At 47.4% G+C, this 12,803-nt stretch overlaps 1 protein-coding gene across 1 annotated transcript in view; it reads right to left on the reverse strand.

The window, feature by feature from the left end:
- Window positions 1-476: 476 nt before the first annotated feature.
- The window catches only part of zfhx4 (zinc finger homeobox 4), a gene marked incomplete at both ends in the record, with an annotated part of 58,408 nt that continues 46,081 nt past the window's right edge, over window positions 477-12,803 (reverse strand). Inside the window, 6 exons of the mRNA XM_080543500.1 lie at window positions 477-480; window positions 548-3,432; window positions 3,595-5,600; window positions 5,863-5,880; window positions 6,728-6,932; window positions 7,651-7,784. Coding sequence (XP_080399626.1) covers window positions 477-480; window positions 548-3,432; window positions 3,595-5,600; window positions 5,863-5,880; window positions 6,728-6,932; window positions 7,651-7,784 — 5,252 coding nt within the window. The remainder of the gene's footprint in view (window positions 481-547; window positions 3,433-3,594; window positions 5,601-5,862; window positions 5,881-6,727; window positions 6,933-7,650; window positions 7,785-12,803) is intronic.

Here is a 12,803-nt window from a genome sequence, read left to right on the forward strand (position 1 = left end):
ATGCGCCTTATGATATACCAATGTGACGATAAATATATACCAAACCCACAACAAAGGGAAAAAACAAATTACAACAAATAAAATTATATAAGAAAAATGCATTTGCTTTATCTGAACTATCACACAATCCACAATGTTCTCAATGGTAAAAATATCCCTATCCCCACCAACAACACTGTAATATGGAATGCACAGTAGAGTAGAATAAAAGTCTTTTGTGCATGTAAAGCATGTAAATGTTCATAAAGCTACTACTCTCTGTCTTTTCTCTGTTCGTCATACTAACTCACCAGGTGTGTTGGGTGGGAAAACAGGAAGTGACGATGGCCCGTTGACCCCAGGAAGTAGTACTGGCGGGAGGCCAGAGATCCCTGGGTAGCCTGAGGGCAGGCTGAGGCCATGAAGTGCATTGTTGTTGTCCACTGCAGTCTGCCCATCGCTGGCCTTCTTCAGTCGGTCCATTTCTTGCTGGGCCATCAGCTGGCGGACAGTGGTGGGCGCTAGGTAGTCCTTTTCTCTGTCCACCTGGTTCACCAGGGTTTCTTGCACTTTGGCAATGTGCTGTTTGGAGAAGATGTGGTCGCGGATGGACATCCGGGCGGTGTACTTCACACCACACAAAGTACACTCGAGCCTGGGGCCGTCCGGCGAGCCTGAACTTATCATAAATGGCTTTCCTATGTTTATTTTGAACTTCTTTTCCTTGGCGCGGGCGTTTTGGAACCACACCTGCACCACACGCTTGGGGAGTCCTATCTCACTGCCCAGCATCTCGCACTCCTGCATGGTCGGGGTGCGGTAGTCACTGAAGCAAGCCTTAAGGACTTTCAACTGCAGGTTACTCATCTGGGTCCTGAAGCGCTTGTGACCTGGTCTCTCTCCACCGCTGCCCTTGCCAGACTTGAAGGGGTTTCCACTTCCAAACGGGCTGGGGGAGCTAGGGTCTGCCAGGCTTGAGGTCTCACTCATGTCATACAGGTCATACATGTCATCCATGTCATCATCTCTAGAACTGTAATAAGAATCCCCGTCTTTGCCAGAGAAGCTGAGGGAGGGGCTCACCGTGCTGTACAGGAACCTGTCGTCGCCTCCGTCGGAGCTCTGGGCCTGGTTGCTCTTGTTGTCACTCATCTTGTCCCCTCCATTCGCCGTGAGGCTCTCGACCTCATTATTATTGCCCTCGTCTCCGGTTGTGGCATCACTTACGACCGTGTTGATGGAGGATGTCTCGTCGAAGTCCATCTTGATGTCATAAGAGGATGCCTCTGCAGTAATGTTAAGCCCGTCAGTTTCATCACAGTTTTCTGCTTTTAAGGATGAAGGGCTCAAGAAGTTTTTTAACGGTGCCTCAGATGGTTTGACTGGGGTCGAGGACGCAGCTGGAAGCTCATACTCGTTCGGCTCAGTCTTTGTGGGCAGCTGCGGGTACTCAAAGAAGTTGTACTTATGTGGGCTTTCGCCTCTTTCATCGTCATGATTCATCATTGGGCTAGCGGGCAAACTAAAGCCTGCCTGTTTCGCCTCATGCCAGTGTCTAGAGCGTATGTGGCTATCTAGAGCTGATTTAGCCTTAAATAGCGCTCTACAAAAGGGACATTTCTTGTGGGACTGGGAGGGCCCTAAAGCTCTGAACTGTCCCTTTCTCTCTCGGGCACGAGTGTTCTGAAACCACACCTGCACCACTCTCTTTTTCAGGCCGACCTCACGTGCAATGTGGTCCAGCATCTTCCGTGTGGGGTTAGAGTCTAGTAGGTATTTGTCATAGAGGACCTCCAGTTGCTCCGGTGTTATGGTGGTTCTGAGGCGCTTATCTCTGTGTTGTTGTTCTTCAGCACTGATTATGCCATCTTTATCATTGGAGCCTTCCTCTTTATCATCTAGTTTCCTTTTCATAGAGCCAGAGCCAGGTCCTGAGGAGAGCCCAGAGCTGCTCTGAGTGGGCATCTGGGAAAGCCCTCCAGACAGTAGCTGGCTAGTCATAAGGGGGTTATTGGGGTCAAATATCATGTAGGGCATATCAAGAGGCCTTTCTAGGAACTGGGAATGGAGAAATTGGTTTTGCGCAGCCAGGAAATGCATATGTTGGTGTTCCTGCCATAGCTCTACAGTGGGGAAAGCTATTTTACACTGGTCACACTGGTACTGGAGCATCTGGGGAGGGAGACTATTGGTCAGGGAGGAGAGGGCCAGAGAAAGAGGGCTAGAGGGCACTGCAGCAGACTGGGGCTGGGAGTGGGACCTGGACATCTGGGACTGGGGTGTTTTCTGAGGGGGTGGCTGAGGGGTAGAGGCCTTGGATGGTCTGGGATCTGGCAGTGACTTCATCACAGGGGAAGGGGCAGTCTCAGTTTGTTTTGGTTTGGTGTCAATGGGGAGTTCAGGCTTAGGGGAGGTCTTCCCCAGGTTAGGGCGAGGAGACGGATTCAGAGGAGAGCTGGAGCCTGAGCTAGTGGCTGTTCCATGGTGATGCTTGGATGGCTCTGGGTGCTTGGCTAGGCATGGCTCTCCAATATCCATGTACTCCTCAGACTCCTCATTTCCGTCCTCATCCTCATCCTTGTAGCACACTTTCTTCTGGTGAGTAATCAGGTCAAAGATTCTAGGGAAGACGACGCTACACTTCTTGCACTGATACTGCATGTTGCTTGTTCGGATGTAACGCTCGTTGGTCAGCTCTTTCTTCTCATCTTTAGTGTCCGCCTGGTTTTCATAGCTTTTCCTGGCCTTCTGGCGGGCGTTTTGGAACCACACCACAATAACACGTGAGGGGAGGTTGAGGACTGTGGAGAGTTGTTCAATCTCATCATCCTTAGGGTATGCATTAGTGTCAAAGAAATCTTGGAGGACCCTCAGTTGAAAATCTGTGAACCGGGTCCTGGATGACCGCTTGTTCATGGTTGCATCAGTTCTGTAGTACTCCAGTGTGTTGTACTGGGACTCAATTCTTATATCGTCCATTGTAGTGATGGGTGGGATACTAAAGTTGTAGGGGGAGTCTTTGCTTCGCTGCCTCTCTTTGAAGAGGGTGTTGCGGAACCAGTGCTTGATGACTTTCTGAGGGAGGCCCGACTTGTCGCCCATATCTTGAATCTGCTCCTCGTTGGGGGAGTTGTTGATATCGAAGTGGGCTCTGAGGATCTTCAGCTGGTCGTCTGTAATGCGGGTGCGTGGACGCTTGAACTGGGACTGTCTGAGGAAGTTTGGATCGAGGCCCAGCTGCTGTTGGCAGAGCTGTGTGAGGTCAGAGGAGAGTGAGTCCATGGAAGGCAGCTGGAGAGCCAGGTGATGAGACAGCCCTGATTGTTGAAGGGACTGCATCATCAGAGGGGAGAAGAGAGGCATATCCATGGGCATGGTGAGCTGCATTTGTTGAGGTGCAGTGGGTGGTGGAGGAGGGGGAGGTGGGGGTGGTGGCTGGGGCTGTGGGGCCTGCTGTGGGACAGGGGATGGGGCCTGAGCTGGGGGCTTGGCCATGGAGGTAGAGGGAGGCTGGGATGTCACTGGGGCAGGAGGGGGTGGTGGAGGGGGAGGTGGGGGTGGCGGAGGAGGAGTCTCAGGGGAGGGGGGGTTGATGGGGTATAGCTTGTCGTAAGCTTCTCTGTACTGCTGGGAGAACTTCTCCAGCTCTGCGTAAGGAAAGAACTGCCCATGCACGTGCTCCTGGTGGCTTTTGAGAATGAGCATGTTGGAGAAGAGCTTTCCACACATCCCACACTCCAGCTTGTCAGTATTGACCTCCACCTGTTCTCCCTCTTTGTTTTTCTTCTGATTTTTCTGCCTGTTCTCGTTGTACTGGATGACCAGCTCAAATCCAAAGTTCTCCAGCAGGGCTTTGGCTGCATTTCCCCGGGCTCCTGATACTATACGTGGGGGTGGAATCTGTGGCTCGGGGAACTTGGACTTTTTGGCGTCTTTGTTGTCTTTTCCTCCATCGTTGACTCCATCACCGCCGTTCTCCATCTTGGATTTGGTCTCCTGTTTCTCCAGATGCTCCTCTGCCTCTCTGGACATTTGTATCTCAGACACTGACACAGCGATGGGCTCCACTTTGGGCTTGTGGCTCTGCAGGTGCTGATTCTTTTGTTGCTGGAGCTGCGACTGGGAGGCTTGCTGCTGCTGCTGTTGAGCTTGCTGCAGAGCCTGAGCCTGCTGTAACTGATGCTGCTGCTGCATCTGCTGCTTAAGATCCTCCAGGAAAGAACCAGTCAGTCCGGGCATCCCAAATGCGGCGGCTGAATGCAGGGCCATTTCAGGACTCATGTTGAACTCTGCCCCGGGGATGTAGAAGGGGAAGAGGAACTGGGGCTGTTGGAACTGCATTAGAGCCTCTTGGGTCATGGGGAAATGAGGGAAGAAAGCTGGGTTGAACATCTGGGGCTGGAAGAAAGCAGCCTGCTGCTGGAGCTCGTGCTGAAGCTGCATCTGTAGCTGGGCTTGGGCCTGTGCTGCCTGGTGGCTAGGCTGTGCAGAGATGTGCTCAGTAGTAGTAGTACTTTGCTTTGCGTTGTTGTTGTTGGCTTCTTTGGCATCTACAGTGTTTTCTTTGTTAGCCGACGGTGTTACGCTTCTCGCAGTGTCTGAGTGGTTGCTGTTCCCTTGTACTGCTGGGGCTGGGCTCTTAGCCAGTGTAGGCCCACTATTTCCACTGTTCCCAGCACTGCTGCTGCTCATTTCAGTTTTGGCAGTTCTGGCTTTGGTCTGGTGGAGCACGGACCTCATGTGAATCTCCAGGGTTGAGCTTTGGCTGTAGGCGACATTACAAATATTGCATTTGAAAGGTTTGTTGTCGACATTGTTGTTGGTCTCTTGGGGAACTGGACTTGAGGCCTCTTGGAGAACTTTCTTCAGCTTGTGCAGGTGGGAGACAGAGTTATAGTGGACGAGAAGGATATTCTTCTGAGTGAATGACTCCTTGCACACCGTGCACTTGTAGGGACGAGATGGGTCCAGAAACTTCTCCATGGTGAAGTTGGGCCCTTTTCTGAAGGGCAGGGTGCGCTTCGGTTCAGCCCCCATATCATCCAGCATCGAGCTACTGTCACTTCCTGTTGGGCTGGCCTTTTCCTCCTGGTCCAACTCATCGTCTTTGTCCATTTCCTGCTCGAAGGCCTGAGCTTCCTCGAAGGCCCTGGCCTCGCTCTCAGAGCAGAAGTCCCCATTGAGCGGCAGACTGCTACAGAGCTGCTGCACCTCCGCCTCACTCAGCTCTGGGTGCCCGTTCTCCAGGTGCTTCCGGAGAGCTAGGAATGTCCTGAAGCTGCGCTGGCAGAGGCTGCACATGGTGGCCGCTCTGATGGCGTGGTACTGGGAATGTATCTGAAGCTTCTGCATGGTCTTGAAGGCCAGGCTGCAGTGGTTGCAGCGGTACTTGTAGACATGGCGATCAGAGACTGAAAGCTGTTGCTGCTGTTGGCGCCTCTGGAGCTCAGATAGGTGGTCCTGTAGGGAGTCCGGGGACTTGCGGTCCTGTCCAACCCCACCGGCCCTCTTCCAGTCTAGGACTTCAGATGCCTCTTTCTGGGGTTTGAGTTCCTCTCCATGGAGGTCTAGTTCCTTCTTGTCTTGGGCTGTGCTGTTCATCTCATCCTTGGAGCAGTTTCCTGGGAGAGGTGAATGAGAGAACATTTAATACAATTCATGACAAAAAGAGACCATAGAAATGCATTGAATATTGACTCTGCAAACCACATGTTCTTCAATGTGTTTATGTAAGTGATTAATAGTTTTTTTTCGTTTGAGTCGTTCCTTTTTTAACACCCAACGACTTTCATCTTTCAATTTATCTTTCAATGACTATAATCTTTCAAAAGAGTCAAATCAATAACTGTAGGAAAATAGTGGTAAATATTGTACTCTACATACCTTGGGGCTTTCCAGACCCTTCGGAGAGAGCAACTGAAGAGTCCATCAGAGATGGGGCTTTGTCTTGTCCGGGTGAAGGATGCATCATATTATTGGGCATCATTGTATCAGGTCCTGCCACCTATTCAAATCATACAAAAATAACCTCAGAATAATGGCAATATATTCAATCATTTTGTTTGTTGTCATGAAAAAGTAAAAAAATATGCAATAATTGCATAACTTTGACATTGCTACTAATGGTTACAACAGTATTTTCAATTAATGTTAACAACAATGAAACAGGTGCAACGACAAAGAACCATTGAATAGTTCACCTCAAATACCAAAAACATGTTAAGGAAGTGTACTTCTCAACTCTCCTCTCACCAATAAAAAGAGCTCATTTTGAAAAGCGGAATTTGCCTTTCCCAGAGGACTATGACTGTCAAGTTTATGACATCTCAGGGGAGCAGGATAAATGCATGGGAATGTTTTATTGGGCTGCTCAATGTCAGCCCTGCCCAGAGCTAGACAGGGGACCACTGGGAGCACTGGACAGTCCTGACAAAATGACTTCCATTTTTCATCTAAACATCTCAAAAACTTAATTCAAGAAAACTTTAGGCCATGAGAAAAATGTACTTTATGTATGTGCAAAGGCAGAGGAAAGTTGGTTATAGTTTTCATACTTATCAAGTGAAACAGGTGTGATTTTACCAATGCAGTGTAAAACCTAACTTTAATATGATCAAAACATTTATTTACACTTTGAATAGTCCCTGGTAAGCAATTACAACAAAAGAGCCATTTGCATTAGTCATCATGTAACTCTCAACAATGTGCTCTCAACAGCAAAACAACAGCAAAACAAATACTTTCACACGTACGGTCATAAGCAGTTTTTCAACGCAGTCTGGGGCCACGCTGTGCAGGTGTGTGAGGTGCAGCTGCAGGTGGATCTTGTTGCTTAGGACATCCTGACACAGTGGGCAGCAGATCACTGGCTGCACTGAATGCTGGGACATGACGTGGAGCTGCATGCGGTTGGCATCCTTGCTGCTGTAGTTGCAGTAGGGGCACTGCTGGACCTGGAAGAGAGAGTGGTGATGGGATATGTAGTTATTACAGGGGGGAAGAGAGGATGGGGAGGACAAAAACTACACTCTGTATAAAATGCCAGGAAATTCTATTGAGTTATAGATGTTTTCCAAATATTTTGTGTGTGTATCCCTCTACTATTAGCTCTCTTTCACAGTGCAGAGAACAACTAGAGTCCAGAGATCAAGAGAGGATGTCTCATGGAGTTAGGGATAAAATATTATGACAAATCTCGAAAATTAAACCGAATTTCCTCCCGGCTAAACAAATTGGAACCCTCAGGCCCCCCCTCCCACTCCCCTACCTTTACATGCACAATGTAGATCAACCTCGTTTCATGTAATTCACTTAAGTCCTCAACTTTTTTTTCTTCTTAAATTTTATTAGCACAAAACATGATTGGCCGGATTTTCTAATCAGGAGATTACCGATGACAAAGGTGTGCACCCTCTCCGTCTCCGCCTCACCCTCATTACAGGGAGTACTTTTAACATGGCCGCTCCCCACCACCTGTCTTAATATAATCCATTTCTGAAATGACTAAGTCCTCCCTCCACTCAGGGAGCCCTGCACCAGAGACAAGCTAATACTTCATAATCTAATTTAAAAACACATATAATTTCAAGAGATGCAAACGGGGGGGGGGAACATAATGCTTTTAGCGCGAAACTATCTCTACGTACAGTGTTAGCGGTTAGCTTAGCATACCTGCTCATTTGCAGTGGTCTTCCCCTCAGCTGACTTGGGCCTTTTGGGCGGGCTGTCGTTCTGTCTCTCTGGTTGGAAGGAACGCTTGGCCACAGCATTAGGCCCGCCTGCCTCTTTAGCCAGTGTGTTCACTCCTGAAAACACAGAGGAGAAGCTGTTAGATTAAAATAATAATAATAATAATTCATTAAATGTATGCTTTTCCGAGGCTCAAAGACAATATGGGAGAAACGGAAAACACAGAAACAACAAGCTACAGATAACATGGGCACATGGAATACAGAGTTAGCGAACGGGGAGGGGGGGGTGGGGGTGGTAGGGACAGGGGAGATGGTTAGGGGTAGGGGAGGCTGTATGCATGTCAGGGGGGTGGCAGGGTTAGGGGAGATGGGTAAAATGCACACATATTGTGGACATAAGGGTACAGATGTGCTTTTGTTCTGTTAGTTTATATTCAATGACTTTATGATATTGTAAGGTATCAATACATCCATGATCAATATGATAGTGTTGTGGCCCTACAATCAATAACAAGGGATTTGAGGTAAAATGACAGGTCTTATGAAAAGTGAGCAATAGAAAGTGGATACATGATACACTGCTCAAAGAAATGAAGGGAACACTTCAAGGATATGCCTCTCCAGACCATCGCTGACACGCCAAACCGGTCATGCTGGATGATGACTCTTTCACGTCTGTCACGTGTGCACAGTGTGATCCTAAGAGAACGGGGCGCCTATGGCGAACCTGCCGATTCTGGTGTTCTCTGGGAAATGCCAATCGAGCTGCACTCAAGCCCACTAGAGGACGTCGGGCCTTCATGCCACCCTCATGGAGTCTGTTTCTGACAGTTTGGTCAGAAACATGCACACGAGTAGCCCGCTGGAGGTCATTTTGTAGGGTTCTAGCAGTGCTCCTCCTGTTCCTCTTCGCACAAAGGAGCAAATACCGGTCCTGCTGTTGGGTTGTTTCCCTTCTACGGCCCTGTCCAGCTCTTCTCGTGTAATGGCCCGTCTCCCGGTATCTCCTCTACGCTCTTGAGACTGTGCTGGGAGACACAGCAAACCTTCTTGCGACGGCACGTATGGATGTGCCATCCTGGAGGAGTTGGACTAACTGTGCAACCTGAATTGGTTGCAGGTACCGCCTCATGCTACCAGTAGTGACAAGGGCACTGGCAAAATGCTAAACTAGAGAACAATCAGTCAGGAAGGATAAGAGAGAAATGGTCTGTGGCCACCACCAAAACAGGTGAAATTGATTAACAATCGTTTATGCTTCGTAACTGGACAGATCCCAGAGGTTTAATTGACTTGGTGTTATACTGCGATGATTCCCTTCATTGTTTTGAGCAGCGTATTTAATAAAACAGAAATATGGTCTTACACAAAATACAGTGATTGGAGACATGATTTGACCCAGAAACTGAGTGAGAGTGTATTGCATCCCAATCCCTATTCCGACTCATTCATATACATTGAACCATTCCTGCCCTCAGGACACATGGAATGGAGAAAAATCCACCCAGCGTCATTATCACAGCAAGACCTCCATTAAATGTTATGGTAATAATATACACATCATTAGCTCGTATACATTAACCTCCTTCACCGAAACAAGTTCTCCGCCTGTGCATGCATGATGCTAAATATCCGTAGCCCGGTCACGGCTTGGAGGTAAGGGGAGGCGGTCTGTGCCTTTACAGCAGAGCTCAATGCTAAAAGATCAGCCTCTGGTTGTATTTAGTAAATGCTGCAGCCACTGATAAATCTTTCATTAGCCTCATCCTTAGATACAGGCAGCGGTGACTGGCTACGCTCTGCCAGTCCAATTTACCCACTCGACACAACACAAAGGCACAACAGCGGCACCCCACAATGCTCTCCCTCTCTCTCCCTCTCTCTCTCCCCTCCTCTTCCTCGCCTGGTCACTAAAGGCAATATGTGAGCCTCACTCTTGCGAATCAACGCTTCATGGTGGATGCACAAATGAAAACAAAATGAAAAAAGAAGGGAAATCAAAGCAAGTGATATATGGAATAAGGAAGAAAAAACTACATTTTTGCATTTCATATTCCGTTCCCCATATTTGTACTCAGCGCATATCAATTCCTCCAGCCCGTTCAAGCGTTTTAATTCTGTTGCATTAAGGGGCTGTTCCACTTATTTCATTTGTAATCCCTCCTATATCTGGAGCCTGAAATATTGGCCTGTCAAATAAAGTGACAGAGGGAGGGGAGGAGGGAAAGAAAAGGAGAGAGAATGAAAACACACCCAAAAAAAAAACACAAGGGCACAATGTGAATTTGCAAGAGCATCCGAGAATTTCTCTGCGGCACGGAATAGCGAAGTGATCTCTTCTCCCTCTGCCTCTGCCTGTGATAGCCCTGAAGGGTGTGTATGTGTTTGTGTGTGTGTGTGTGTGTGTCATCATGTCACATACATCTCACGACACACACTAACACCTCATTGGCCAGATCGTGGTGGCCTCGAAGCACCTGTCAAATCAGCCGACCTTCCTGTTCCAATTTTTCATCTTTCAATTTTCGCCTCCGTCTTCCAGTCAATTTGCAACTAAATTAAATCCAGCGAGAGTAGAGGGGGTGATTGTCGGACAACGAGGTTGCAAACACATTCAGAATGCTCTGAGGAAAGACCCCCCCCCACACACACACACACACACACGCACCATACATTTATACTCAATATGATGGTAATCAATGTTGATGGGAGGGTGTGTGTGTGTATGCGTGCATACATGCACAGTGTTTGTGTTGAACATGAGGATCTGCCCTTCAGCTTATTTTCTTCTTCAATATGCTACTCTCAACAACACTTGTGACATTCCACATCTCCGCAAGAAAACTGTTGGGTTAACCTTGAATATGCAGACACAGAATGGCTCTATTTCGATATATCGAACCACATAAAGAGGCATAAGAGCCCAGTTCACTGAATGCATCATATAGAGCCATTTCAGAGAGAGAGAGAGAGGGGGGGGGGGGCACTCTCTTCTCATTCTCCTTTGTTTCTGAGCCTGCATCTCACACTTAATGACTCTGTCCTTTCTTTCCCCCTCCGTCTCTCTCTCTCTCTCTCTCTCTCTCTCTCTCTCTCTCTCTCTCTCTCTCTCTCTCTCTCTCTCTCTCTCTCTCTCTCTCTCTCTCTCTCTCTCTCTCTCTCTCTCTCTCTCTCTCTCTCTCTCTCTCTCTCTCTCTCTCTCTCTCTCTCTCTCTCTCTCTCTCTCTCTCTCTCTCTCTCTCTCTCTCTGTGTGTGTGTGTGTGTGTGTGTGTGTGTGTGTGTGTGTGTCCTGATGCTGGCAGTAGCAGCAGCAGCTCACTGAAGCGGCGGGGTAGAACAAACCTGACACCATCTCTCCTCCAATGACAAATGCCTGCATGCAGCAGGACCTTGGCTGATTGGATAAATCAAAAGGTGATTTATGACATTCAGCCCGTTTGCATTGCAGGAGAGAAAAAACACCCTACTCGCCACCCATCTTTATTTGCAACTGTCAATGGTGTTTAGGGAACCGCACACCCACACGCACGCGCACACACACGCACGGAACTTCAATCCAGCCCTCTCTTAAACACCTCTGGATCATTCTGGCCTAAATTGTTCCACAAAAGCAACACCAACAATAGTGTGACCGCTAACAGCTTTCTTCGTTGACCTATTTTTGCGGTTGACCTTTCCTGTCTTTCAAAAGGGTACGACTTTTTTTGTTTACCTACGAACTCGATTTGAAACACGAACGGAATTAATTTAGTGCCTCATCACATTTCTTATCTCTACTCGGTAACACTGAATCTTAAAATACAGCTCCAATATCAAATCTATAAAATAAAAATAAAAATACACAAAGCAATTAACTCGGTGGGGTTACAATCATCTTTCCTTAAAAAAAAAAAAAATACACACAAACCACACCACCACCCTTATCCACCATCACATCAACGCCATTTTCAACATTTCATTTCAGGGATGAAGAGGAAGAAGGGGAAAAGATCCTGTCAATTAAAAGGGGAGCTGTCTGATAGCGGCAGCTTGGATTTAGTATTTAATTTAGCCGGCCTGAGGTCTGGCGGGCTGGCTAAGGTTACGTGGCTGTAAATCTAGCCTGGCGCTAGGGAGGGGGGCAGAGGGGGGCCGGGGCGGCAGGGGCTCTGATTTACTAGCCTAGCGGTCTAAGGTTACGCATTAGCCTGACCCAGAGGTCACCTGATAACATTAGAATGCCACACTTTGAACCCCAAACTCCCACGAAAACCCACCAAGAGCGCCTTGAAACCCAGGGAAACATGTTCTTTTAGGCCATCCGTTAATTGCATGTGTGTTTTTTACTCGCTTCTGTTTTAATGAGGGGTAAATATAACAGAGCGTATGCCAGAGATGACAAATCGACCAAGACGTCAGCTACACGATGATTGGAATCAAAATAAAATTCATAGCTGTAGGCTTATAATTAAATATGCAAATATGTTTAATCTATTTTAATCTAACCTCTAGGAAAGACAGAAATTGGGCAATGCCTATTTCAAATCAGCTAAACTTGTGGGACGCACAGAAAAAACAAAACATTGCAAATGTTGAATTGTTCATCTAAATTATTCAATATTTGATCTCGTTTGCATGCTTTTTCCATTTGGTTTCACTTCTCTGTATAATTTAAATTGTACAATAAATTAATACGTAACTTTTGGCTGTACGAACAATGACTAATTTCCTTGCTAATTTGAAGCAGGTAGGCTCTGTAATTTCCTTAGCCTTGCTGACGGGCTAATTTCCATGCAGGCCTTTGTTTAGTGGGTTATTTATAAGAGTTGGGGCCCTTAAGCTATCGCACTGACATGCACCATCTACACACAGCAGCACAAAGCTATCTGGAATTAATCCACTTTAGGACATTTGCATGGAAAATGTAACATGGGATTATAATTAATCTAAAGTGACATGGGATTAAAAAAGACAATGTTGATGAAGCAAGGAAAGAGCTCTCTCTCTCTCTCTCTCTCTCTCTCTCTCTCTCTCTGTGTGTGTGTGTGTGTGTGTGTGTGTGTGTGTGTTTAAGGGGATCTTGGTCTTGGAGATGAACTGCACAAACACACACTGCTCACTTGGATCTGTATAATCCCGTCTCTGGAGACAGG

This window comes from Nansenia antarctica (genome assembly GCF_963989245.1).
Source record: "Nansenia antarctica genome assembly, chromosome: 12".
NCBI lineage: Eukaryota > Metazoa > Chordata > Actinopteri > Argentiniformes > Microstomatidae > Nansenia > Nansenia antarctica.